Source organism: Schistocerca nitens, chromosome 4 (genome assembly GCF_023898315.1).
Source record: "Schistocerca nitens isolate TAMUIC-IGC-003100 chromosome 4, iqSchNite1.1, whole genome shotgun sequence".
Classification (NCBI taxonomy): Eukaryota; Metazoa; Arthropoda; class Insecta; order Orthoptera; family Acrididae; genus Schistocerca; species Schistocerca nitens.
In genome coordinates this window covers 108,709,452-108,736,807 of record NC_064617.1, presented here as the reverse complement: position 1 = coordinate 108,736,807, position 27,356 = coordinate 108,709,452, and the positions used below count along the sequence as shown (strand labels likewise).

Genomic DNA, 27,356 nt, shown 5'->3' with positions numbered 1-27,356 from the left:
ACACTGATGGCGGTGATCTCCGGCGCGCGAATGTCCACTGAGCGTGTGCGAGTCCGGGTACCTGCCAAGAGGGAACAGGGGTGAGGTGGGGGAGAGGGGAGAACAAGGATGCTAATGGCTGAGGAGACGGGGGCAGGAGAAGAGGGACAGGGGAGGGGAAGCCCGGGGGAGGAGGGGGGAGAAAAGGAGGAGGGAGGGAAAAGGGAGAGAAGGGAGGGAGGGTGCCCAGAGGAGCAAGCACAGGAGGAGGGCGGGAGGATCAAAGTTGGTAGGAGGGGTAGATGGAGGGGAGGAGGGCATCATCAGGGAGAGGGAGCTGGCGGAAGCCACCTTGGGAGAGGGTAAGGAGGGTGGAGAGATGGAGACCGGGTGGGACGTGCGAATACAGGCGCGGCAGCGGGCGGGGGTGGGAGAGGATCGGGGAGACGAGCGGGTGAGGAGGATCGAGTTTGCGGGAGGTGTACAGGATCCGTATCCGTTCAAGGAAAAGGAGGAGGTGGGGGAAGGGGATGAGATCGTACAGGATCCGCGTGGGGGAGGGGAGATGGATGCGATAGGCGAGGCGGAGAGCATGATGTTCAAGGATTTGGAGGGATTTATAAAAGGTAGGGGGGCGGAGATCCAAGCCGGATGGGCATAGCAAAGGATAGGGCGGATGAGGGACTTATAGGTGTGGAGGATGGTGGAGGGGTCCAGAGCCCACGTACGGCCGGAGAGGAGCTTGAGGAGACTGAGTCGGGAGCGTGCCTTGGCTTGGATTGTCCGGAGGTGGGGAGTCCAGGAGAGGCGACGGTCGAGGGTGACACCAAGGTACTTAAGGGTGGGAGTGAGGGCGATAGGACGGCCATAAATGGTGAGATAGAAATCAAGGAGGCGGAAGGAAGGGGTGGTTTTGCCTACAATGATCGCCTGGGTTTTGGAGGGATTGACCTTGAGCAACCACTGGTTGCACCAAGCGGTGAACCGGTCAAGATGGGATTGGAGAAGGTGTTGGGAGCGCTGTAGGGTGGGGGCAAGGGCAAGGAAGGCGGTGTCATCGGCAAACTGGAGAAGGTGGACGGGGGCTGACGGCGGCGGCATGTCCGCCGTGTACAAAAGGTACAGAAGGGGGGAGAGGACGGAGCCTTGGGGCACACCGGCAGAGGGGAAAAAGGTGTAGGAATCTGTGTTATGGATGGTGACATAGGAAGGACGGCGGGAGAGAAAGGAGCCGATCAGACAGACGTAGTTAATGGGAAGGGCGAAGGTTTGGAGCTTGAAGAGGAGACCGGAATGCCATACGCGGTCATATGCACGTTCGAGGTCCAGGGAGAGAAAGATTGCGGAGCGACGGGAATTAAGCTGTTACTGGCTGAGCGAGAGGCAGGCGCTTAAGTAGTCTATCGGGGGCGCCGCTATTCGCCGCTGGAACCGCGTGTTCTACTGTGGCGCCCTCACACTAAAAGGTGTGCGCCGCCACAGATTACGGCGCGATGGTGCAGAGACCTCCAGGGGTCTTCGATGTCCATGACGTCTGGCGGGGATTCAAATTCCGCGGCGCGCTGTACCAGACAAGGGAGCCAAAATGTTTGGTGTTTCAAGAGACACAGTACCGAAGATTCATACCGCATTTAAGGAAAATGGGAAAACATCATCCGCTAAGTCACAATGCGAACTTGAGTGTGTGTGGAGTGATCGTGACAAACCGTCGTTGAAGAAAATTTAAACGAAGAAAGACAGATGACATCTGGAAGTCGCTGCAGAACTGAATGTCACAGTTGTGAACCCTCTCCGCATCAAAACAACACTAAGGGAACCCCATAAGCAGAGAATTGAGGGCGAGATGGAATTCCAAAAACACTCTTTAGTTACGCAAATGGCCGTAACTTGAAAACGCAGTGGTGCAGCCGTAATACATGGATTATGGAACAATGGAAGAAGTCATTCGGTCACATGAGTCTTGTTCCACACTATTTGCAACTTCTAGTCGCGTTCACGTCCCAAGAATGAAGCATGACAGGGGTTTGGTGATGGTTTTGAGCAGCCATATTGTGGTAGTGAGGCAGCCGTAATACATGGGTTATGGAACAATGGAAGAAGTTATTCGGTCATATGAGTCTTGTTCCACACTATTTGTAACTTCTAGTCGCGTTCACGTCCCAGGAATGAAACATGACAGGGGTTTGGTGATGGTTTTGAGCAGCCGTATTGTGGTATTCCACAGGCCCCACGTTTACTCTGTAAAGTTGCATTACTGACCATTTTGGTTGATCAGGTCGATCCCACGGTACAGTGTTTGTTCCCCAGTGGTGACGCTGTGCCGGCCGCTGTGACCGAGCGGTTCAGGCGCTTCAGTCGGGAACCGCGCGCCTGCTACGGGCGCGGGTTCGAATCCTGCCTCGGGCATGGATGTGTGTGATGTCCTTAGGCTAGTTAGGTTTAAGTAGTACAAAGTCTACGGGACTGATGACCTCATATGTTAAGTCCCATAGTGCTTAGACTCATTTGAACCATTTGGTGACGCTGTGGTCCTAGACAAGTCCCCCGTTTACAGAGCTTGCATAGTCCAGGACTGTTTTTGTGAGCACAAGGATGAATTCTCATATCTCCCCTGACAACCACAGTCACCCGATCTCAACATCGTTGAACCTTTGTGGTCTGTTCTGGATAGAAGGGAGCTTGATCATTATCCACCTCCATATTCGTTGTTTGAACTTACCACTCTTATGCAGTAACAAAGATGTAAGATTCCCTTGAAAACCATACAGGACCTGTATTAAGCCATTCCAAAACGACTGAATGCCATCGGGTTTCGTAACTTTATTAGGCTTGGTAATGTGTTGGGGTTTTGATGTTTTTGTCGAACCCCTGTACCTCTGTACAACATGCGTTATTAGGCTTTCACGTGTAACATATCATTTCAAGCAACAAGTCATTATGGTGGCCACTAGTTGTACTTTGTAACCGTCCATCTATATCCATTTATTCTCCCTGTAGCAATAAATTAGAGGTGAACAATCGGGTAAATTTCTTCTATTAATCATTTTCTTGTTGCTGGCTGCCTCAGAACCACTGAGCCATCGCTCAGCATCGCATATAGGGGGCTAAGTACCTGGGAAAGTAATGTGAATGCGACGGAAGTGGAGAAGAGTGGCCGCACAGAGTACGATGGGGCGCACACACGGATGCGTTTTTCGGTAGGGACAGTTAATACTATTTTGTAAGTGAATCAACCAATGCTTTATATCCGAATTGGACTGTTAGTTTTGTTAGCGCCAGGCCGGGTTATGTTTGATTCACTTCTCCGTATAAAAAAGTTAAGAATGGAGCGAGACAGTGCCGTAACATATCCCCGATGTTATTCAGTTTGTACATGGAGTAGTAAAGGAACAGTAAAGGAAACCAAAGAAAAATTTGGTGAAGGAATTAAATTTGAGGGAGAAGAAATAAAAGCTTTGAGGTTTGCCAATAATATTGTAATTCTGTCAGAGGCAGCAAAGAACTCCGAAGAGCAGTTGAACGGAATGGAGAATAAGATGAACGCTAACAAAAGCAAAACAAGGGTAATTGAATGTGTTCGAATTAAATCAGGCGATGCTGATAGAATTAAATTCGGAAATGAGACGCTGAAGGTACTAGATGAGTTTTGCTGTTTGGGCAATAAAATAATTAATGATGGGCGAAGTAGAGATGATATAAAATGTAGACTGGCAATGGCAAGAAAAGTGTTTCTGAAATATGAAAACTTGTTAACATTGAACGTACGAAATGCAAGTGTTAGGATATTTTTTCTGAAGGCATTTGTCTGGAGTGTAGCCTTGACATGTACCGTGAACGATAAACAATTCAGACAGGAAGAGAATAGAAGCTTCTGAAATGTGGTGCTATGGAAGACTGCTGAAGATTAGAGGGGTAGTGTATGAAACTAACGAGGAGGTACTCAATAGAACTGGGAAGAAACGATATTTGAGGCACAACTTGAGTAAAAGAAGGGATAGGTTGATAGGAGACATCAAGGGATCAGCAGTTAAGTACTCGAGGGAAGGGTGAGAATAAAAATTGTAGAGGAAGGTCACTAGATGAATACAATAATTAGGTTCAAATGGATGTAGGTTGCAGCTGTTATTCGGAGACGTAGAGGCTTGTACATGACAGAGTAGGATGTAGAGCTGCATCTAACCAGCCTTCGTACTAAAGACCATAGCAACAAAAACATGCTTAAGTTTACATAAGACAGTGAGCGACACGTTGTGTCTGAAAATTTGAAAGAGAAAATTTCAAGTGTTTATTGTTTACCAACCTCACGCTTACGTGTGTGTGTGTGTGTGTGTGTGTGTGTGTGTGTGTGTGTGTGTGTGTGTGTGTGTTTGCGTGCGCGCGAGTTCGTCATGAAATGCTGTTAACAGACGCGAAATGATTATTAACAAGAGTTTTATTTTATAGAAGTGCAGCTAAGTTTTTAACGAAAAATCAATGTATACAGTCTAGGGCAGTTGTTTATTCCTTGGAATTTCGAAGAAACTTGGAACAATAGCGGAACATTATAACTCGCAGTCAGATGAACATTCAGGACCCCAGCAATGTATATTTTGCTGGTAAAAATAATTTTCCCAGGGGATTTTTAACCAGGTCCTTTAAAAAGCGGTTGTTCACCCAAGCTGAATGGCGCAGAAACAATTAATGCATTACATCCGCGATTTGGATAAAGGCTATATCAATTCTAGTGAGACAGACGTAGGAAGCTGCCAGGACTTCGCGAAAGACAGACAACACATGGCGCTAGCTGTGTGTTCTCAGAGTGTCTCGCGGCGGAGAACATTGGCGTAGTCCCATAGCTTATAATATTTCCACAGCTATCTGTTTATTTATTTAATCGCTACTATTTACTCTAGTATTCATTCTCGAGTCCTCATGCTTGTTGAAACAACACGCTGTTATCGTATTGTCTGTCTCATACAGGGTGTTGTTGCTACCAGCGCTCCGCAGCCAGTCGCCCGGCAGCGCCCGGGGAGTGCGCATCAGCCGCTCCCGGCGCAGCCGCCCAGCGGCAACCGGCCGAGTGCCGAAGGGTTGAGCTCGCTCCCCTTCGACACAAAGCCGCGCAACCAGTAGCGGACTGCTGCGAAAGAGCTTCGGCTCGCAGCTCCCGGTAGCCTCCGGTTACCCAACGCCCCCAACGTGATTCTCACGTTCTTTTAGGGACTCTGAGGCAGTACCAGGGCTCCTTCACGGGACCAAGCCCGTGTGCTTCCGCACCTCCTTTAGGTGCCGCGCTTGCACGAACAGCGCATGTTAGCGTAAAGTAGGGACCACCCACTTCAATAGGGAACAAGAGACACTTCTCTCGCCTATCGAGAAAAGCAAAATTGTCGGTTCCCCCTTCCCACCCAATAAATAATCCTAAGTGCGAGATGGCGGATGCTACTAGCACTTCCCCTGCTGTCACCCGCAGCAAGACTGCAACACATGAGGCGCGAGGATCGACTGCACCCGCCGAAACTCGCGCCCCGCCCGCTACCGAAGGCAAGGGAGCTGCTGGCGACGCTCGACAGCTTGGCGCGAAAGCGCAAAAGCAGCTCGAGTCGCGCCGGCTAATCACCGAACTTTTCGGGGCGGACGTCTCTCACACCAAAACAACTACACTCAACATCACTTTACACTCACCTGTCACTGGACAGTCATGTACCATTCTCCCACCGACGCCGCAGCCTCAAGAGATCGAGGCAGCGGCGGCGGATGTGGACACAGAAAACCACTACACAGAGCCCTGGCAGGTGGAGGGCCCAAAACGCAGACCCAAAAAAACACCAGCACAAACAAGCGAGCAACCAAACTCGCTAGGCAACCGAAAGGCGCTGTTGCCTACACCCACTAGCTCATCTCAGGCTAGCAACATTAACACAAAACAAAACGCAAACACAGTTGTTGCGAACAACAACAAAGCACACAAAGCCACAACGGTGCCCACACAACACAAGACTGGTTTCCCCCCAGTTGTTATACAAAACTATGGGAACCTTATTGCCCTTAACACTGCATTCGCGGCAAGGCACATAAACAGCACATTACATGCAAAGTACTCGGGGGATAGGCCCTCACTGTACGTTGCCACAGACAACGAATATAAAGATCTTCTGACCTTCCTCAAAGATCGGAAGATCGAACATTACACGTACCGAACGCTAGACGAGAGAACCCAGCAGTACGTGATCAAGGGAGTGGATCCCAGTACCCCCAACGAGACAGTACATGCGGCCCTTTGTTATCTGGGATTCGACTGTAAAAGTGCCTCCCGGATGACAGGGTTCCGTACACACGCACCGCTACCACACTACATGGTTGAGTTAGCCGACACGGCTGATTCCCGCGCCATCCTGCAGATAAAGAGCTTTCTGCGGATGGACGTACGTGTAGAACTTTACGGACCACCCAACGTCCCCCAACAATGCAACTGCCAGCGGCCGGCCACTCGGCCCTCCGCTGCGGCCTGGCAACTCGCTGCCGCGGATGCGCTGGGAATCACAGATCCAACACTTGCACACAAACACAGCCAAACCAGCGACGCTGTGCCAACTGCGGTGGGCCCCATGCGGCAAACTTCAGACAGTGCAACTCATACAAACAGGCGCTGAAGCGAAAACAAGACAAAAGCAGGGTACTGTACGACATACCACGCCCAAGGCCAGCGCCGAACCCAGTAAGGAACGGCGTAACGTTTGCCACGGTTCCACGCCCTGGCGGAACGGCACAGGCTGCGGAACCTCAGCGCCCTACACACACACGTGAAACAACCGCTGCAACAGCCACACAACAGCCACAGGCAACACCTGAAACCCAACAAGCATCGGTACCAACACCTATGCCCCCAAACAACACGACCCCACTCCCGGAAATCACGTGCTGCGAACAAACGCACCGTATACAGGAAAACACACCCACACAAGAATCCCCCGAACCCCAAGCCCAGAGGAGGAATAGACGTACACGAAATCACCACAACAGGCCACACAGCAACAACAGAACAGCAACACACAGGAAAACAGTCAACAAGACACCGATACTGTAACTCACACTACCATCCCCCTCACCACAGAAGTAACACAGGCGCCACAACCTCTGTCACAAAGCACAAACGCCGCTCCTAACAACACACCAATACCCGCACAAGCGGCCGCTAACTCCACAACAGCACCTCAGGCTGCCACACCCAACACCAACACACCACCTGGGGGAATACTGGAAACACTATTCCCCCGACACACGACCGTTCAAATCCTTACCAATGTGCTGACGGCCGTCACTACACTCATCACCAGCTCATGAGCGCCGAACCCGGGCAATACTGGGCTGTCATACACACTGCCATCACAACACTCTTTCACACTCTTACATGAATAATATGCCACACCCGGCCCATAACGCAGACCCGCATACACTATCACAGATCGTGTTCTGGAATGCAGACTCGATCCACAACAAAAGGGCAGAATTTGCCGCGTTCATGGAGCGCAAGGGAATCCTTGTCGCGCTACTGAGCGAGACTAAACTTAAACCGCACAAACAATTAAACTTTCCTGGCTATTGTGTCTATCGTACCGACCGACCGGGCGACGCCGTGGCAGGTGGAACTGCAATCGTCATACACAAAGACATTGAGCACACAAACATAGAGCTCCCTGAACTGGAAAAAATCGAGGCTACGGCCGTTATCTGGGAGCCTACACCACACTGATAACGGTATACAACAGCCCTGTAGGCATCTCAACACGCGATATCAGCACATTACTCAACATTTCACCGCGAGTAATAGTCGCTGGAGATCTGAACGCAAAACACCCAGAATGGAATTCACGCATACGAAATCCCAACGGCAAAAAACTGTACGAACATTCGCTAGGCAGAAACTACATTATACGAGCGCCGACTGAACCGACGCACATTCCCTATCAGAGGGGACACAGGCCAGACGTGATAGACATGGCCCTCATCAAGGGCATTACAGCGACACTCAACGTTGCCGTTGAAAACGATCTGCCCTCAAACCACCAACCTGTAATACTGTACCTTGAGGAAACACTGCAGCACACGGAACAACGCAAGATGTTGGACTACGGGCGTGCGAATTGGACATTGTTCAAGCAAACGCTTGATAGCCACATCCCACCTATACACGAAATTAACGAAACAGGACAAATTGACGAGGCAGTAGAAACCCTCACTAACGCCGTCCGGGACGCAATGGAGGCACCATACCTGATCGCACCTCACAACAACGCAGTGCGGCCCTGTCCCAGGAAATCCTGGGCCTAATCTCAATGAGGAATCGCCTCAGGAGACAATGGCAGCGCACCAGGCGTCCGTACTTCAAACGGAACATTAACAGACTACAGGGCATCATACACGATAAAATACAAACACATAGAACACAACAGTGGAATCAAAAACTCGAAGGGCTGGACACGGCATGACCTGGCGTGTGGCAACTAGCCCGACACTTCACCAGGGAGAAAATATACACCCCAACGCTTCAAGGGCCTGACGGACCTGCATACTCAGCGGAAGAGAAAGCAGAACTAATGGCCCGAACACTCGCAGCGTCATTCACACCGAACCCGGTACCATCAGATCCAGTGTTCACACTTGCTACTGACCAAGAGGTTACACGCATTCTAGCCCAACCATCGCGCGACGACATTCGACATGGTAGCACAGCCGAAGTCTCCTGGGCTATAAAGCATTCCGCTGCTAGGAAAGCCCCTGGTCATGATGGCATTCAAAACCGTGTCCTCCAGGAGTTCACGGATAAAGCAACTGAGTACCTAACACACATAACGAATGCCATACTAAAACACCAACACTTCCCCGCCTATTGGAAGACACCTAAGGTCCTGATGTTCAGGAAGCCGGGGAAAGACCACAGCCTCCCACAAAATTACCGACCCATCAGCCTTCTGTGCTCGCTCAGTAAGGTTGTTGAGAAGGTGATTCTCAAACGCATCACTAGGCACTGCATAACAAATGACATACTGAGACCGGAGCAATTCGGCTTCAGGAATCACCACACCACAACACAACAACTCCTACGGGTCGTTGAACATATAACACATGGCTTCAACATAAACAAAGCTACAGGGGCAGTGTTCCTGGACATCGAAAAGGCTTTCGACCGTCTATGGCACAACGGCCTCATCCGCAAACTCAGCGACGCGGGATTCCCCGACGGGCTGCTGCGTCTAATACACTCATACCTCACAGACAGGAGTTTCAACACTGACGTGCAGGGAAAACAATCAACACGACACGGTATACATGCGGGAGTACCCCAGGGAAGCATCCTTGGGCCCCTACTGTTTAACCTCTACATAAACGATCTCCCAACCACACACAACACAATGATGGCAATCTACGCGGATGACACAGCCATCCTTGCGCAAGATTGGAAACCATCAAACATTACGTCACGCCTACAGACTGCACTCAGAGTGGCCGAGCCTTGGTTGGAGAAATGGCGTGTTAGAGTAAACGTCGACAAGTGCGAAGCCGTTCTGTTCAATAGAAGACCGAAGCAACTGCGCAAACACCGCTACTGCAGACCAATAACTCTACATGCACGTCCAATACGTTTCCGCGAGAAAGTCAAATACCTTGGTGTCTGGCTGGACCGGAAATTACTCTGGGGGGACCACATACAACACATGACCAACCGAGCTAGCGCGAGACTCAAACAGCTCTATCCTATGCTCAACAGGCGTAGCACACTGAACAGAAGGATGTCGAGGTCCATGTACATGACACTTATCCGACCCCTGATGACGTACGCAGCTCCTGTCTGGGGATACGCTGCGCCTACACGCCTGCGCCGCCTGCAGCTCATACAAAACAAAGTACTCAAAATCATAAGCAATGCTCCACTATACACACGCATCGCGGACCTTCACCGGGAATACCGACTTGAGACTCTACCGGAGGTAATCCACAAACTCACCACAAGACTATACAGAAGTTCCAGACATTCGCAGAACCCGTTTATTCTGAATCTGGGGAACTACGACCACAACCATAGATGGAAACATAAAAGACCAAAAGACATACTTGTAAGGACATAGCCGGCCGCGGTGGTCTCGCGGTTCTAGGCGCGCAGTCCGGAACCGCGCGACTGCTACGGCCGCAGGTTCGAATCCTGCCTCGGGCATGGATGTGTGTGATGTCCTTAGGTTAGTTAGGTTTAAGTAGTTCTAAGTTCTAGGGGACTAATGACCACAGCAGTTGGGTCCCATAGTGCTCAGAGCCATTTTTTGTAAGGACATAACATCTATGGCCAAGCATACGCAAACATAACGCCACAGGCGAGCCCCTGTTAATCAGACGCCATTACTGGATATCCAGCTGAAATACACTGTCGAATAACTGGCACCACACAGGGAAGCCGTACCGTACATTGCATGCAAACAAGCTCCACACATCCCCCACACAGTGAGATGATCTATGGCCGATCTCCCACTACTGTATAACGATCTTGATTGTTCCAGGAATGTAGCAGCTGCAGCAACTGGGACACATCGCCATCGCTTGTCACGGTAATGATGCGTGATACCTATACTAACAAATCCAACCTTGCATGAGCTATCGCAGCTAGTAAGCCACTACTGCTCTTACTACCCATCCCACTATCGCAGAGGTTTTTTTCCCACGGCACGAGCCATGGCACTTTTTTCCCTCTGCTCTTCAAATAGCTACACTCACTCGCGTTTCGTCCACTATCTATCACCTGATGGACCGTGTTAATGCGTAGCCTTACCCAGACGCACGGACAACATCACAGCCCAGCATCCTGTGATCCACTTACTAGATAACTAACATGTTTACGGAGGTGACAGTAGAACTTTTGGTTTGGTCACCACGTTGGTGCGGGCGTGGAGGGGCCCCACACGTCCGGGTTCCCGGGTTCGATTCCCGGCCGGGTCAGGGATTTTCTCTGCCTCGTGATGGCTGGGTGTTGTGTGATGTCCTTAGGTTAGTTAGGTTTAAGTAGTTCTAAGTTCTAGGGGACTGATGACCATAGCTGTTAAGTCCCATAGTGCTCAGAGCCATTTGAACCATTTGAGGGGCCCCATCTCTATTTAAAAATAACCCCGTATAGGAGTCAGACCACACGTAACGTGTGTTTGCTCACTGATCAAGGGACGTTTATCTCAAAGTATACATCTACATCTACATGATTACTCTGCAATTCACATTTAAGTGCTTGGCAGAGGGTTCATCGAACCACAATCATACTATCTCTCTACCATTCCACTCCCGAACAGCGCGCGGGAAAAACGAACACCTAAACCTTTCTGTTCGAGCTCTGATTTCTCTTATTTTATTTTGATGATCATTCCTACCTATGTAGGTTGGGCTCAACAAAATATTTTCGCATTCGGAAGAGAAAGTTGGTGACTGAAATTTCGTAAATAGATCTCGCCGCGACGAGAAACGTGTTTGCTTTAATGACTTCCATCCCAACTCGCGTATCATATCTGCCACACTCTCTCCCCTATTACGTGATAATACAAAACGAGCTGCCCTTTTTTGCACCCTTTCGATGTCCTCCGTCAATCCCACCTGGTAAGGATCCCACACCGCGCAGAAATATTCTAACAGAGGACGAACGAGTGTAGTGTAAGCTGTCTCTTTAGTGGACTTGTTGCATCTTCTAAGTGTTCTGCCAATGAAACGCAACCTTTGGCTCGCCTTCCCCACAATATTATCTATGTGGTCTTTCCAACTGAAGTTGTTCGTAATTTTAACACCCAGGTACTTAGTTGAATTGACAGCCTTGAGAATTGTACTATTTATCGAGTAATCGAATTCCAACGGATTTCTTTTGGAACTCATGTGGATCACCTCACACTTCTCGTTGTTCAGCGTCAACTGCCACCTGCCATACCATACAGCAATCTTTTCTAAATCGCTTTGTATCTGATACTGGTCTTCGGATGACCTTACTAGACGGCAAATTTCAGCATCATCTGCGAACAACCTAAGAGAACTGCTCAGATTGTCACCCAGATCATTTATATAGATCAGGAACAGCAGAGGTCCCAGGACACTTCCCTGGGGAACACCTGATATCACTTCAGTTTTACTCGATGATTTGCCGTCTATTACTACGAACTGCGACCTTTTTGACAGGATATCACGAATCCAGTCGCAAATTGAGGCGATACTCATAGGCCCGCAGCTTGATTAGAAGTCGCTTGTGAGGAACGGTGTCAAAAGCTTTCCGGAAATCTAGAAATACGGAATTAACTTGAGATCCCCTGTCGATAGCGGCCATTACTGCGAATAAAGAGCTAGCTGCGTTGCACAAGAACGATGTTTTCTGAAACCATGCTGATTACGTATCAATAGATGGTTCCCTTCGAGGTGATTCATAATGTTTGAATACAGTATATGCTCCAAAACCCTACTGCAAACCGACGTCAATGATATAGGTCTGTAGTTCGATGGATTACTCCTACTATCCTTCTTAAACACTGGTGCGACCTGCGCGATTTTCCAATCTGTATGTACAGATCTATCGATGAGCGAGCGGTTGTATATGATTGCTATGTCGGGAGCTATTGTATCAGCGTAATCTGAAAGGAACCTAATCGGTATACAATGTGGACCTGACTTGCAAGTAATCTTCTTGCGACCGGCTCGTCAGCCACACGGACAAAAGACTGGCGCGAAGATTCCTCCTGAGCATTGCTTGCGAGTGCGTAGACACTTCTCAGCGCGCATCAGCATCGTCTGCAATAGGCCCGAGCGCTCCTTTCTGCTCACCAGATGAACCGATAACATCTTTGTTGATCCATTATGGACTGTGGGGCAACGGCTGACATGTATTTCTTGATACAATAATTTATCAACTGCCGTATGTATTGTAGAAATGTATTTTATGAACTTCTTATATGCAATCAGTTTCGGCATTACCTTGATGCCATCTTCAGGCCCCATACGTCATAGTCGTAAAGCCGCTATACACGGAGGGAGACATATAACTGGATCCGTGAATCAAATCGCTATGCCACAGTTGTTGGTGGCCAGGCGACACTCGCCTTAAGGGGCTCCGGAACGCCCTATACTTGCAATGTTAAAATAACGCTTATAAATTACATCTTTCCTCACAAAGTATTTGAGGTAGGAAGTTGAACTTTTTACAGATTATTTATTGGAATGTGGGCTACAACTTAACACAAGGATTTTAAAAAATTTTAGTTCAGTTATTAAAGATGATTTTTTTCAATTGTAATGAAAATTCATAACATTTTTTGTGCAATTTTTTATTTATATATTCAAAAATATACAGTTTTTTGGAAAAAAGGCTGTGTTAAATGATGCAGAAGGTACTGTGTAACATTTACTGAAAGTTTGAAACAAATATGTTTGGAAGATCCTTAGAAAACATGTAATTAGTATGAGAAAATAAAAGTTTTGGGAATCGAGCGACAAAGATTGGATTAACTTTTTAGTGCATTCCTGGTCCGTAGGATGGATTATCTTCATCCTCTGCAAACTCCTCCTCCAGCTTCCTCTTGTTCCTCCTCCTGTTTACTCTTGCTTGTATTTCTAGACTCTTTACAGCCCTGTCTGCAGCCCGAAGGCGTTCCTTGTCTAAAGCAAGCATCGCTCGTACCATGTTAGAACCTATCTTCATTCCCATATTTCTAAATACCTTGCACCTTACAATGTTGCCATCATTGAAAGTCGCAACAGCATCATACACACCAAAATGAAGTGTTTCTATTCCAACAAATACAGTCTTGGGGATTCTCGACCATATAACACTATTTACACTTTCATTGGGGTTTTGAGTTTTTCCGTGAATACACTTTTTCAACAGTTCAGGTGCTGCTAAGTCTCTGAAAATAGGTTTTATCACCTCCATTATTGCATGAGGCAGACTATGCTTATGAGTGTACACTTCACCAGTTAGCAATCCTTTGTTATATTTACACCAACTGTCTTCTTCTTTGGGACACAAGCTATGTTGGGGATTTTCATCGTCTTTATTGTTTACAGTAATAACACATACCTTTGGCTTTCCAACATTTCTCCTTTTCTTAAAAGCCTTCAGAGGATTTCTAATAACTTTACTTTTACTCATTATTATACTTCAACAAAACAGACTCAAGAAACAGAATTAATTACGAATATTTTCGAGATAACGACAGAGTAAATAAACATGAAACAATCGACAATCACACCAGCGATATATATTGAACCATCACAGGTTAGCCACAACACATACTTTATCTCAAATCACTAAAATGTACCTGATGAACACGGACGTTAATAATAACACCATTTGACAGCAGTTTAACAGCGCCACAGTGGGTCACGCCCATGTAGAACACATTTCAAAAAAAAAAAATTTAAAAATAGTTGTAGTCTTCGGAATTGAATAAATTATATGTCTATTAAAAAGTAATAGTCTGCAGATTCAGAAAACGCAAAAAAGTAAAAATTGAACTTTTCATGATTTTGAGCCTTTCCGGAGCCCCTTAAGAGTGACGCTGTGCAGTGGGCGTGACGGCGCTCGGACTCACCCCGTATCCGCGCGTCATGGCGACGACGGCGTGCTTGGTGCCGCAGTAGATGGGCAGGTTGGCCACCACGGAGACGCCCACGATGGACGCCACGTTGACCACCAGCCCGCCGGGGCCGCCGCCCTCCTTGCCCATGTGCTTGAACGCCAGCAGCATCCCATGCACCACCCCCTTCTGCGGAACAGACCAGCAGCCTGATGATTACAGCGGAACAGGCAAGGAAACACCCATCTGCCGTCTACCCAGCAGCTGTCTGGCATTCACAAGAGCGTGCAACGTCAAGACTGCTGTGGACATCAGGAAGATGAAACCGACATTGTTAGTGGCGACAGCAACAAAGACACTTGTCAATCGATTTTCAATTTACTCTTTTGACCTGCAGTCTGGAGGCCAACGTAGATCTTCTTTCACAACAGATAAGCATAATTTTAAATTACTCCCAGAGGCAAGTAAATTACTTTTCACTTCTCTTTGTAGAACTACTACAACTAACTTATTCTACTGTACCTAAAATAAATATGTGTTTCAAAAATGAGACATAGAAATAGATATACAGAGAAGAAGAGTTAATGTGAACCTATATACCTGTATTTCTATAGTTACGTGCATTGCACACAATATATCTACTCATACACTGTAACTATAACTTTTCCTGAACTTAAAAAAAAAAAAATGGTTCAAATGACTCTGAGCACTATGGGACTTCACTTCTGAGGTCATCAGTCCCCTAGAACTTAGAATTACTTAAACCTAACTAACCTAAGGACACCACACACATCCATGCCCGAAGCAGGATTCGAAACTGCGACCGTAACCTAGAACCGCTCGGTCCCAACGGATAGCTAAAATGAAGGAATACAGCTACTTTTTACTTGTAATCAAGAGTTATTTGAAAATGACATGAAAAACAGATGTTACAAATGTTAGTAAGAAATTTGTACAATAATGTTTTACCTTAGCGTGCGGTGTGTAAAGTGTTATTTATACCTGGCGATGTATGCAGACGATGTAGTGCTTCTCCATGTTGCTGTTACAGGTACTTGAAAATAACGCTTAGTCGAAATTAGATAATCGCACGACTTAAGTGTAAGTATAACGAAACTTCTGTCAAGTTTTGTCCTAAATATGAAGAAGCGTTTCACCTTTTCTATTATGTAACTATTGGTGTAAAATGTCTTCCCGCCCGCCAGAGTGGCCGTGCGGTTCTAGGCGCTACAGTCTGGAACCGAGTGACCGCTACGGTCGCACGTTCGAATCCTGCCTCGGGCATGGATGTTTGTGATGTCCTTAGGTTAGTTAGGTTTAACTAGTTCTAAGTTCTAGGGGACTGATGACCTCAGATGTTAAGTCCCATAGTGCTCAGAGCCATTTGAACCCGCCAGAGTGGCCAGCGGTTCGAGGCGCTACAGTCTGGAACCTAGCGACCGCTACGAACGCACGTTCGAATCCTGCCTCGGGCATGGATGTGTGTGATGTCCTTAGGTTAGTTAGGTTTAATTAGTTCTAAGTTCTAGGCGACTGATGACCTCAGAAGTTAAGTCGCATAGTGCTCAGAGCCATTAAAATGTCTTCCTCTTCACGACTGAACTGCAGGCTATTTGTACGTGGTGCACTCAGATAGCGCTGTCAAATAAAATACTTAACTTCTATTTTCTCCATTCCGTAATGACATATGGCATTCGTTGTAACTTTAAAAACAATTTAGATATGTCAGCCATATATAGTACACAGCAAGGTATTGCCTAAAACGAACGAGCGATGTAGCCGGCGACGACATTTTTTACTGCAGTGCACACCCTTCAGATTTTATGCTGCAATGGACTTGGATACTAGGTAACACAGTAGCTATGTCCAATATTGAAAAAATAGGCATTTCATCATCAGGATGTGATATGAAGCTGTAAGACACGAAACAAATCAAACCTGTGTTCCCGTTAGTTTCCTCAAAATCAAATGAGAGGTATTATACACTCCTGGAAATTGAAATAAGAACACCGTGAATTCATTGTCCCAGGAAGGGGAAACTTTATTGACACATTCCTGGGGTCAGATACATCACATGATCACACTGACAGAACCACAGGCACATAGACACAGGCAACAGAGCATGCACAATGTCGGCACTAGTACAGTGTATATCCACCTTTCGCAGCAATGCAGGCTGCTATTCTCCCATGGAGACGATCGTAGAGATGCTGGATGTAGTCCTGTGGAACGGCTTGCCATGCCATTTCCACCTGGCGCCTCAGTTGGACCAGCGTTCGTGCTGGACGTGCAGACCGCGTGAGACGACGCTTCATCCAGTCCCAAACATGCTCAATGGGGGACAGATCCGGAGATCTTGCTGGCCAGGGTAGTTGATTTACACCTTCTAGAGCACGTTGGGTGGCACGGGATACATGCGAACGTGCATTGTCCTGTTGGAACAGCAAGTTCCCTTGCCGGTCTAGGAATGGTAGAACGATGGGTTCGATGACGGTTTGGATGTACCGTGCACTATTCAGTGTCCCCTCGACGATCACCAGTGGTGTACGGCCATTGTAGGAGATCGCTTCCCACACCATGATGCCGGGTGTTGGCCCTGTGTGCCTCGGTCGTATGCAGTCCTGATTGTGGCGCTCACCTGCACGGCGCCAAACACGCATACGACCATCATTGGCACCAAGGCAGAAGCGACTCTCATCGCTGAAGACGACACGTCTCCATTTGTCCCTCCATTCACGCCTGTCGCGACACCACTGGAGGCGGGCTGCACGATGTTGGGGCGTGAGCGGAAGACGGCCTAACGGTGTGCGGGACCGTAGCCCAGCTTCATGGAGACGGTTGCGAATGGTCCTCGCCGATACCCCAGGAGCAACAGTGTCCCTAATTTGCTGGGAAGTGGCGGTGCGGTCCCCTATGGCACTGCGTAGGATCCTACGGTCTTGGCGTGCATCCGTGCGTCGCTGCGGTCCGGTCCCAGGTCGACGGGCACGTGCACCTTCCGCCGACCACTGGCGACAACATCGATGTACTGTGGAGACCTCACGCCCCACGTGTTGAGCAATTCGGCGGTACGTCCACCCGGCCTCCCGCATGCCCACTATACGCCCTCGCTCAAAGTCCGTCAACTGCACATACGGTTCACGTCCACGCTGTCGCGGCATGCTACCAGTGTTAAAGACTGCGATGGAGCTCCGTATGCCACGGCAAACTGGCTGACACTGACGGCGGCGGTGCACAAATGCTGCGCAGCTAGCGCCATTCGACGGCCAACACCGCGGTTCCTGGTGTGTCCGCTGTGCCGTGCGTGTGATCATTGCTTGTACAGCCCTCTCGCAGTGTCCGGAGCAAGTATGGTGGGTCTGACACACCGGTGTCAATGTGTTCTTTTTTCCATTTCCAGGAGTGTATAAAGAGCTGAAGAAAACACGCAAATGCAAAAGGAGTCGTTTCTAACTTTTTAAAGAAAAAGGAGAACATTTTCCGAAAAACTAGCTCGAGGAGCTGATGTAGCTTTGCTTCATTTATAGTCATTATGTTTTACCGTTTAGCCGCGCGGTGTTAGCCGAGCGGTCTGGGCGCTGCAGTCACGGACTGTGTGGCTGGTTCCGGCGGAGGTTCGAGTCCTCCCTCGGGCATGGCTGTGTGTGTTTGTCCTTAAGATAATTTAGGTTAAGTAGTGAGTAAGCTTAGGGACTGATGACCTTAGCAGTTAAGTCCCATAAGATTTCACACAGATTTGAACATTTTGTTTTACCGTTTAATGAGCTTCTGTTGCAGCAAGAAAATCGGAAAGCTCATTTTTCTGATGTACTGCTGTCAGCCACTTCGCGGAAACTGCTCGTTAGTTTCCTGTGTGGTCTTTTCTCTTACTACTGCTTGTTATATATTTCGAACTTTTACATAGCATCAAACAACTGTTTACTTGTAGGTAAGCACAGCAGCTAAAATTCACAACCAATGAAATGTACAAGACATACCCGTTCGCATCTCGCTTCAATATAGCAGACTTCCCACATGTGCATTAAATTTTGGCGCACGGATTTCAGCCGAGTTTCCATTCTCTGTATTCCCTATTCTGCGACTATAAACTATGGCAAATAAAACTAAACTAAACTCCTCCCGAACAGGCCATGAAGGCCCAACGGTACCGACCAGCCGCCGTGTCATCCTCAGCCCACAGGCGTCCCCGGATGCGGATATGGAGGAGCATGTGGTCAACACACCGCTCTCCCGGTCGTATGTCAATGTCCGAGACCGGAGACGCTACTTCTCAATCAAGTAGCTCCTCAGTTTGCCTCACAAGGGCTGAGTGCACCCAGCTTGCCAACACAGCTCGGCAGACCAGATGGTCACCCATCCAAGTGCTAGCCCAGCCCGACAGCGTTTAACTTCGGTGATCTGACGGGAACCGGTGTTACCACTGCGGCAAGGCCGTTGGCAAACTATGGCAAATATCCGCCGCTTTTCCAGACGTTCACAGACAGGTCTAAAAATCAAATGATTTTTCGGGCATCAGCAGGCAGAAGTCTAAAAATCACATAATTTTTAGACTGGCGTCTGTAAACACCCGGAACAGTGGCTGATATGCAGTGATGAGCCAAAACATTGTGACCACTGCTCACTCCATGGATGTATGTCGACTGGTGGCACTGCGGGCATGTGACGCAGTAAGAGAAGTGTGTGGTCGGAGGAGCAGAGGAGAATGGGGAATCAAAAAAATGTTCAAATGTGTGTGAAATCTTATGGGACGTAACTGCTAAGGTCATCAGTCGCTAAGCTTACACACTATTCAACCTAAATTATCCTAAGGACAAACACACACACCCATGCCCGAGGGAGGACTCGACCCTCCGCCGGGACCCCCGCACAAATGGGGAATCATTGTAGCGATGCCACTGCGGACTTTGACAGAAGCCGGATTGTTGTGGCCCAGTGTCTTGGAGCGAGCATCGCGGAAACAGTGAAGCTGGTCTGATGTTCGCGTGCTATTGTCGTAAGTATCGACGGAAAGTGGTTGAAGAACGAGCAGGCGACAAGAAGTTGGACGTCTATATCTCATCACAGAAGGTAGCGATCAGAGGCTTGTCTGCTCTCTAAAGCGTGATAGGCGGCGATCTGTGGCAGACCTGACGACAGAGCACAGTGCCGGGGCGGGCATAAGTGTTCTGCAGCTCACCGTTCAGCACACAGAGGACCCCTACGTGTTCCCATGCTGACCCAACAACATCGTGAGTTATGATTACAGTGGGCGCGAGATAATATGGACAGGACCACGGATCAATGGAATCGTGTCGCCTGGTCGGATGAATCCCGTTTATTGCTGGACCAGGTCAGTGGCCGTTTCCGGATACGCTGTCATCCAGGCGAACAGTTGCTCCAAACACGCCGAGGACGCAGGCCGGGGGGAGCAGTACTACACCACTGGCCATTAAATTTGCTGCACCACGAAGATGACGTGCTACAGACGCGAAATTTAAGCGACAGTAAGAAGATGCTGTGATATGCAAATGATTACCTTTTCAGAGCATTCACACAAGGTTGGCGCCGGTGGCGACATCTACAACGTGTTGACACGAGGAAAGTTTCCAACCGATTTCTCATACACAACCAGCAGTTGACCGGCGTTGCATGGTGAAACGTTGTTGTGAAGCCTCCTGTAAGGAGGAGAAATGCGTACCATCACGTTTCCGACTTTGATAAGGGTCGGATTGTAGCCTATCGCGATTGTGGTTTATCGTATCGCGACACTACTGCGTGCGTTGGTCGAGATCCAATAGATGACAGGCATATTATCCGCATGACTGTAACGGATCGTGCAGCCACGTCTCGATCCCTGAGTCAACAGATGGGGACGTTTGCAAGACAACAACCATCTGCACGAACAGTTCGACGACGTTTGCAGCAGCATGGACTATCAGCTCGGAGACCGTGGCTGTGGTTACCCTTGACGCTGCATCACACACAGGAGCGCCTGCGATGGTGTACTCAACGACGAACCTGGGTGCACGAAAGGCAAAACACCATTTTTTCGGATGAATCCAGGTTCTATTTACAGCATCATGATGGTCGCATCCGTGTTTGGCGACGTCGCGGTGAACGCACATTGAAAGCGTGTATTCGTCATCGACATACTGGCGTATCACCCGGCGTGATGGTATGGGGTGCCATTGGTTACACGTCTCGGTCACCTCTTGTTCGCATCGACGGCACTTTGAACAGTGGACGGTACATTTCAGATGTGTTACGACCCGTGGCTCCACACTTCATTCGATCCCTGCGAAACCCTACATTTCAGCAGGATAATGCAGGACGCATGTGGCAGGTCCTGTACGGGCCTTTCTGGATACAAAGAATGTTCGATTGCTGCCCTGGCCAGCACAGTCTCCAGATCTCTCACAATTGAAAACGTCTGGTCAATGGTGGGCGAGCAACTGGCTCGTCACAGTACGCCAGTCACTACCCTTGATGAACTGTCGTATCGTGTTGAAGCTGCATGGGCAGCTGTACCTGTGCACGCCATCCAAGCTCTGTTTGACTCAATGCCCAGGCGTATCAAGTCTTTTATTACGGCCAGAAGTGATTGTTCTGGGTACAGATTTCTCAGGACCTATGTACCCAAATCACGTGAAAATGTAATCACATGTCAGTTCTAGTATAATATGTTTGTCCAATGAATACCCGTTTATTATCTGCATTTCTTCTTGGTGTAGCAATTTAAATGGCCAGTGGTGTATGTCTTAATTAGTTTGTTAGCTCTATGTCTTATATTGTTCCATACCGGGCCTGTCTATCTAGTATATTAGAACACCTATCGAACTTTTATGTATTTCTGACACGAAATAAATAAATAAATAAACCAGAAGAACCTATAACAAAAAATTAAAAAGAGTCGACTGCCACTCTAAACGTTATGTATGGACGACTTTTTCATTTTCTTGGTACTTAGTACGACCTCTATGTGACTTACCATATTAATGTCGATTTGCTTTTCCCAGATGCTGTCCCGCATGATACCAGCATTGTTGATGACGATGTCCAGGCGCTTGAAGGTGCTTTTCGCTTTTTTGAACACTTCTGAAAAATGAAACAAACAGGAATATGAAAACATTGCACCACCTTTTGCGAGACAGACGTTATCAGGCTCGTCTATGTACATGGCACCCGCTGTTACGCCCTTCGTTTTCAAAAATTTCACGCACCGAATATCAAAGACGAGTCAAGGCAAGTACGAGCCTGGCAACTGGAGCAGCAGAGTGACGTGTTGTAATTCGAAGTTAAAAATATGCGGATACTCCGTACTCAAACAGAATATCACTCGTCTCTCCCGGCTGAGGACAGAAACAACAAATGAAAGAGATGGCCCAGGTATAGAGTACATCGGGTGTCTCCAATTACATCTGATGTGATTCCTGGCGCGTGCTTCACCTGATCTGCATGTACCAAGAATTTGCAAAATTCAACCAATGAAAGGAAGAAGTTGTGTACCGAATATTTGTTTCTTTCTGTTGACTTGTTATAATGGAACAGAGCTGCTCACGCTCGGAAAATACGGGCACGGTAGCAGGCCTGTCACAAGACCACGGATTTTGGACTGTTAAACGCAGAGCTGTCCGAGGCAACTGCTTTTCATTCGCCTAATAAGTTTTCCTTTGATTTTTCTCTTCGTCAGATCCTGGCTTAGATACATTTCTCTAGAAAGACTACCTTGCTCCTGCTTTTATATGAGCACGCCAGTCTGGCGTCTTCAGTTCCATCTAGACTTAGGAGCAAGACATCTTCTTGTCATCATCCATTTGTCTCGGACAAAACCTAGTTTTGAAATGATGCAATCTGTGAGCTATCTCCATCATTTGTTTACTTGCTACTCGGGTGCACATTGGGAGAGCACAAGCTTTATGTTTACAGAAATGAGTGTTCTAGATAAAACAAAAAATAATGAAGGTAAGCTTTCTAAATTAGTGTATTCACTTTGTAGTAAGCAATATTCTCACTACCTCTATACTGTGCACCATTTACATAGTAAATAATTTGTCAGAACCACTTGTGATAGTTATAATAGATAGTGTTGCTTCTGTTACGCACACACTGAGAAGCTAATGAGTTGGTAGTGGTCTTGTTGTGCTACTCTAAAAATAATTTTGTATCACCTACATTTATTAACTATAAAAAATGTGCCTTAGTGCAGCGTTTGCAATCAATAACAAATTAACATATTATGTGTGCCAACTGCTGAAATGTAATTACATTAAAACTGTTTGTTTTCATAAGATATTCTGATTTGTACAACGGGCCAAATGACTGCTGTTGCACTTTACATTTGCTGTGATAGTGGTCTAGTTGAGTTGCGTTTACTGGCGTTGGGTCTGAAAGATAATCTACATCTACATCTACATCTACATTTATACTCCGCAAGTTACACACTAAGATTTAAGATACTGTTAATATGGCTACTGTGTTAATAATTATCTCATGGTTAATTCTTTGGGTGTAAGTTATTACTTTCAGAGAAATAAAACATAGAGAATCATGTATGTTGCAGGAGGGGATATTAAGCTCTCAATTAATTGTTAAAATTAATGGTGAACTTTCGCTACTAGTTTTGGTCAAGCAACTATTATCAAGCATAAGCGGGCATGAAGTGCTGGAAAGTTGTACCATAATAAGAATAATTTGCTCTTTTGTGTCCACCATAGTAGTACAATTTTTTTTACAATAATAGCTGTGTACAACAGATTTCATAAAGACGCAAAGCTCACAAAGACAGCTAGTCATACACTAGCTAGAGTGTGACTTGCTGTCGTGGCGAACTTTGCTTCTTTATGAAATCTGTTGTGCAGAGCTATTATTACAATGACAGCTAGTCACACAGTAGCTAGAGGATGACAAGCTGTCGTGCTGAACTTTGTTTCTTTATTAAATCTATTGTACACAACTATTATTGCAAAAGAGCAGATTACTCTTATCATAATATAACTTTCCAACTGCTCATGCCAGCTTATGCTTGATAAAGCTCATTTGATTGAAACTAGTAGCGAAACGCATTGTGTAAAATAAAGGACAGCTGAAGGTTCACAATGAATCTTAACAAAGCATAGAAAGTAGGAATTTGATAGCAGTGCCTTAGTTCGTGGTAATAGCAGGTGGTGATTGGTCTGTGGATGGTGTCTACAGTCTATGATGTCCGTGCTGCTCGATAGAAATGAAAAACCTCTCTGCAAGTGGTGGTAATCAGCTACATTTCATGCATTTCAGTGGTCTAGTTGAGTTGCGTTTACTGGCGTTGGGTCTGAAAGATAATCTACATCTACATTTATACTCCGCAAGCCACCCAACGGTGTGTGGTGGAGGGCACTTTACGTGCCACTGTCATTACCTCCCTTTCCTGTTCCAGTCGCGTATGGTTCGCGGGAAGAACGACTTTCTGAAAGCCTCCGTGCGCGCTGTAATCCCTCTAATTTTACATTCGTGATCTCCTCGGGAGGTATAAGTAGGGGGAAGCAATATATTCCATACCTCATCCAGAAACGCACCCTCTCGAAACCTGGCGAGCAAGCTACACCGCGATGCAGAGCGCCTCTCTTGCAGAGTCTGCCACTTGAGTTTATTAAACATCTCCGTAACGCTATCACGGTTACCAAATAACCCTGTGACGAAACGCGCCGCTCTTCTTTGGGTCTTCTCTATCTCCTCCGTCAACCCGATCTGGTACGGATCCCACACTGATGAGCAATACTCAAGTATAGGTCGAACGAGTGTTGTGTAAGCCTTCTTTGTTGATGGACTACATTTTCTAAGGACTCTCCCAATGAATCTCAACCTGGTACCCGCCTTACCAACAATTAATTTTATATGATCATTCCACTTCAAATCGTTCCGCACGCATACTCCCAGATATTTTACAGAAGTAACTGCTACCAGTGTTTGTTCCGCTATCATATAATCATACAATAAAGGATCCTTCTTTCTATGTATTCGCAATACATTACATTTGTCTATGTTAAGGGTCAGTTGCCACTCCCTGCACCAAGTGCCTATCCGCTGCAGATCTTCCTGCATTTCTCTACAATTTTCTAATGCTGCAACTTCTCTGTATACTACAGCATCATCCGCGGAAAGCCGCATAGAACTTCCGACACTATCTACTAGGTCATTTATATATATATTGTGAAAAGCAATGGTCCCATAACACTCCCCTGTGGCACGCCAGAGGTTACTTTAACGTATGTAGACGTCTCTCCATTGATAACAACATGCTGTGTTCTGTTTGCTAAAAACTCTTCAATCCAGCCACATAGCTGGTCTGATATTCCGTAGGCTCTTACTTCATCAGGCGACAGTGCGGAACTGTATCGAACGCCTTCCGGAAGTCAAGAAAAATAGCATCTACCTGGGAGCCTGTATCTAATATTTTCTGGATCTCATGAACAAATAAAGCGGGTTGGGTCTCACACGATCGCTGTTTCCGGAATCCATGTTGATTCCTGCATAGTAGATTCTGGGTTTCCAAAAACGACATGATACTCGAGCAAAAAACATGTTCTAAAATTCTACAACGTATCGACGTCAGAGATATAGGTCTATAGTTTTGCGTATCTGCTCGACGACCCTTCTTGAAGACTGGGACTACCTGTGCTCTTTTCCAATCATTTGGAACCTTCCGTTCCTCTAGAGACTTGCGGTACACGGCTGTTAGAAGGGGGGCAAGTTCTTTCGCGTACTCTGTGTAGAATCGAATTGGTATCCCGTCAGGTCCAGTGGACTTTCCTCTGTTGAGTGATTCCAGTGCTTTTCTATTCCTTGGACACTTATTTCGATGTCAGCCATTTTTTCGTTTGTGCGAGGATTTAGAGAAGGAACTACAGTGCGGTCTTCCTCTGTGAAACAGCTTTGGAAAAAGGTGTTTAGTATTTCAGCTTTACGCGTGTCATCCTCTGTTTCAATGCCATCATCATCCCAGGTGTCTAGATACGCTGTTTCGAGCCACTTACTGATTTAACGCCGGCCGCTGGTGGCCGAGCGGTTCTGGCGCTTCAGTCTGGAACCGCGCGACCGCTACGGTCGCAGGTTCGAATCCTGCCTCGGGCATGGATGTGTGTGTTGTCCTTAGGTTAGTTAGGTTTAACTAGTTCTAAGTTCTAGGGGACTTATGACCTCAGCAGTTGAGTCCCATAGTGCTCAGAGCCATTTGAACCATTTTGAACTGATTTAACGTAAGACCAGAACTTCCTAGGAAAAAAAATGGCTCTGAGCACTATGGGACTCAACTGCTGAGGTCAATAGTCCCCTAGAACTTAGAACTAGTTAAACCTAACCAACCTAAGGACATCACAAACATCCATGCCCGAGGCAGGATTCGAACCTGCGACCGTAGTGGTCTTGCGGTTCCAGACTGCAGCGCCTTTAACCGCACGGCCACTTCGGCCGGCACTTCCTAGGATTTTCTTTCAATGCAGTTCTGCAAAATTTTCCTCCAGGCAGCTGCTTACTTGTTATTTGCCAGCTTGTGGCTTCAATTCAACTGCGTGTACTGTAAGATCCTTACACTAGCGTCTCCATTGTGTAAATATCTCCTACCCTGTAGGTCAACAAAATGCTGTCCCTTCTGGATGGACCATGATGCTTTGGGGCTCTCCTTCAACGTCAGTGTTTGATGACTTGTCTGTCTCCCTACTTGCGTCTGCAAGTGATTTGAAGTCTTCTCTTATAGATACTTCATGACTTTCAAATCGCTAAATATTGATAGTTAACAATGGTGAAATGATTCATTGTTGTGTCTTCAATATGAATTGTTTGTAATCTTAATCATGGCTGAAATCATTACATTCGTTACTTTACACCGAAAGCCACATGTGATTTGCACAAGGCTCTCCTACAGTTACACATTTGATCCATTTCTCATCTTTAGTTTTGATGTCGTTAAAAATATGCTTTTGAGGTCTAGCTATTGGTCTTTTCCAGAAATGTTCAAATCAACGTGTGCTCAGACTTCTGTAAAAACCCATTCCTTCATATGATGCACCACTATAATCGTTTTACTTCGTGCATCTTAAACAGGATTATTGCATATCCTAGTTGTTATCAGATATTTCCAAACTTTGTTATATATATTTTTGTCATATGAGAACAAGGACAGAAGATCCTTACTTTCTATTACTTGAAGATGTGTTTAGCTGATCCAGTGACTGCTGTTGCCTCTAAATCATAGGCCATAAAGGCACATGTCGCGTTTAGAAGGCGGTTGAAATAGTTCATCCCAGCGTATTTGACCCACTACAAGGTAGAGTTTGGTATCTTTCTGTTTTCTGTTACAATACCCAAAGAGCGCTACTCAAGTGCTGTAAGTTGTTCCTACAGAACATGAAGCAAAAAGTTTCCTTATATGGGTCAAGTTATTTAAATAAGTTTGCCACTTCATCCAACTGGGGTGAAATTACATTAGGTGTTCCAGAGGGTTCAATCATGGGTCCCCTTCTGTTCTTGATATATGTGAATGACCTCCCTTCCTATCTGAAACAGGAAGCTGAACTGACACTGTTTGCTGATGATACAAGCATCATTATTAATCCAGTAAAAGAAAGTCAAATTGAAAATGATACAAATAAAGTCTTTGGAAAAGTCATTAATTGGTTTTCTGCAAATGGGCTTGCTCTAAACTTTGAAAAAACACAGTACATCCAATTTTCTGCTGCAAAACGTGGAATTCCTTCAATAAATATAACACATCAACAGAAGTCAGTAGAAAGGGTAGAGCATACTAAGTTTTTGGGTGTACATATAGATGAGAATCTTAATTGGGAAATTCATATTTTGGATGTC

The 27,356-nt window shown here is 46.8% G+C and overlaps 1 protein-coding gene and 1 pseudogene across 1 annotated transcript in view; both read right to left on the bottom strand.

Moving 5' to 3' along the window:
• The window catches only part of LOC126252673 (15-hydroxyprostaglandin dehydrogenase [NAD(+)]-like), a 68,173-nt gene that overhangs the window by 17,278 nt on the left and 23,539 nt on the right, over positions 1–27,356 (bottom strand). Inside the window, exons 4-5 of the mRNA XM_049953576.1 lie at positions 21,508–21,614; positions 14,556–14,729 (exon numbers count right to left, since the gene is read on the bottom strand). Of these exons, the coding sequence (XP_049809533.1) occupies positions 14,556–14,729; positions 21,508–21,614 (281 nt within the window). The remainder of the gene's footprint in view (positions 1–14,555; positions 14,730–21,507; positions 21,615–27,356) is intronic.
• Positions 18,862–18,979, bottom strand: LOC126254232 (5S ribosomal RNA; annotated as a pseudogene).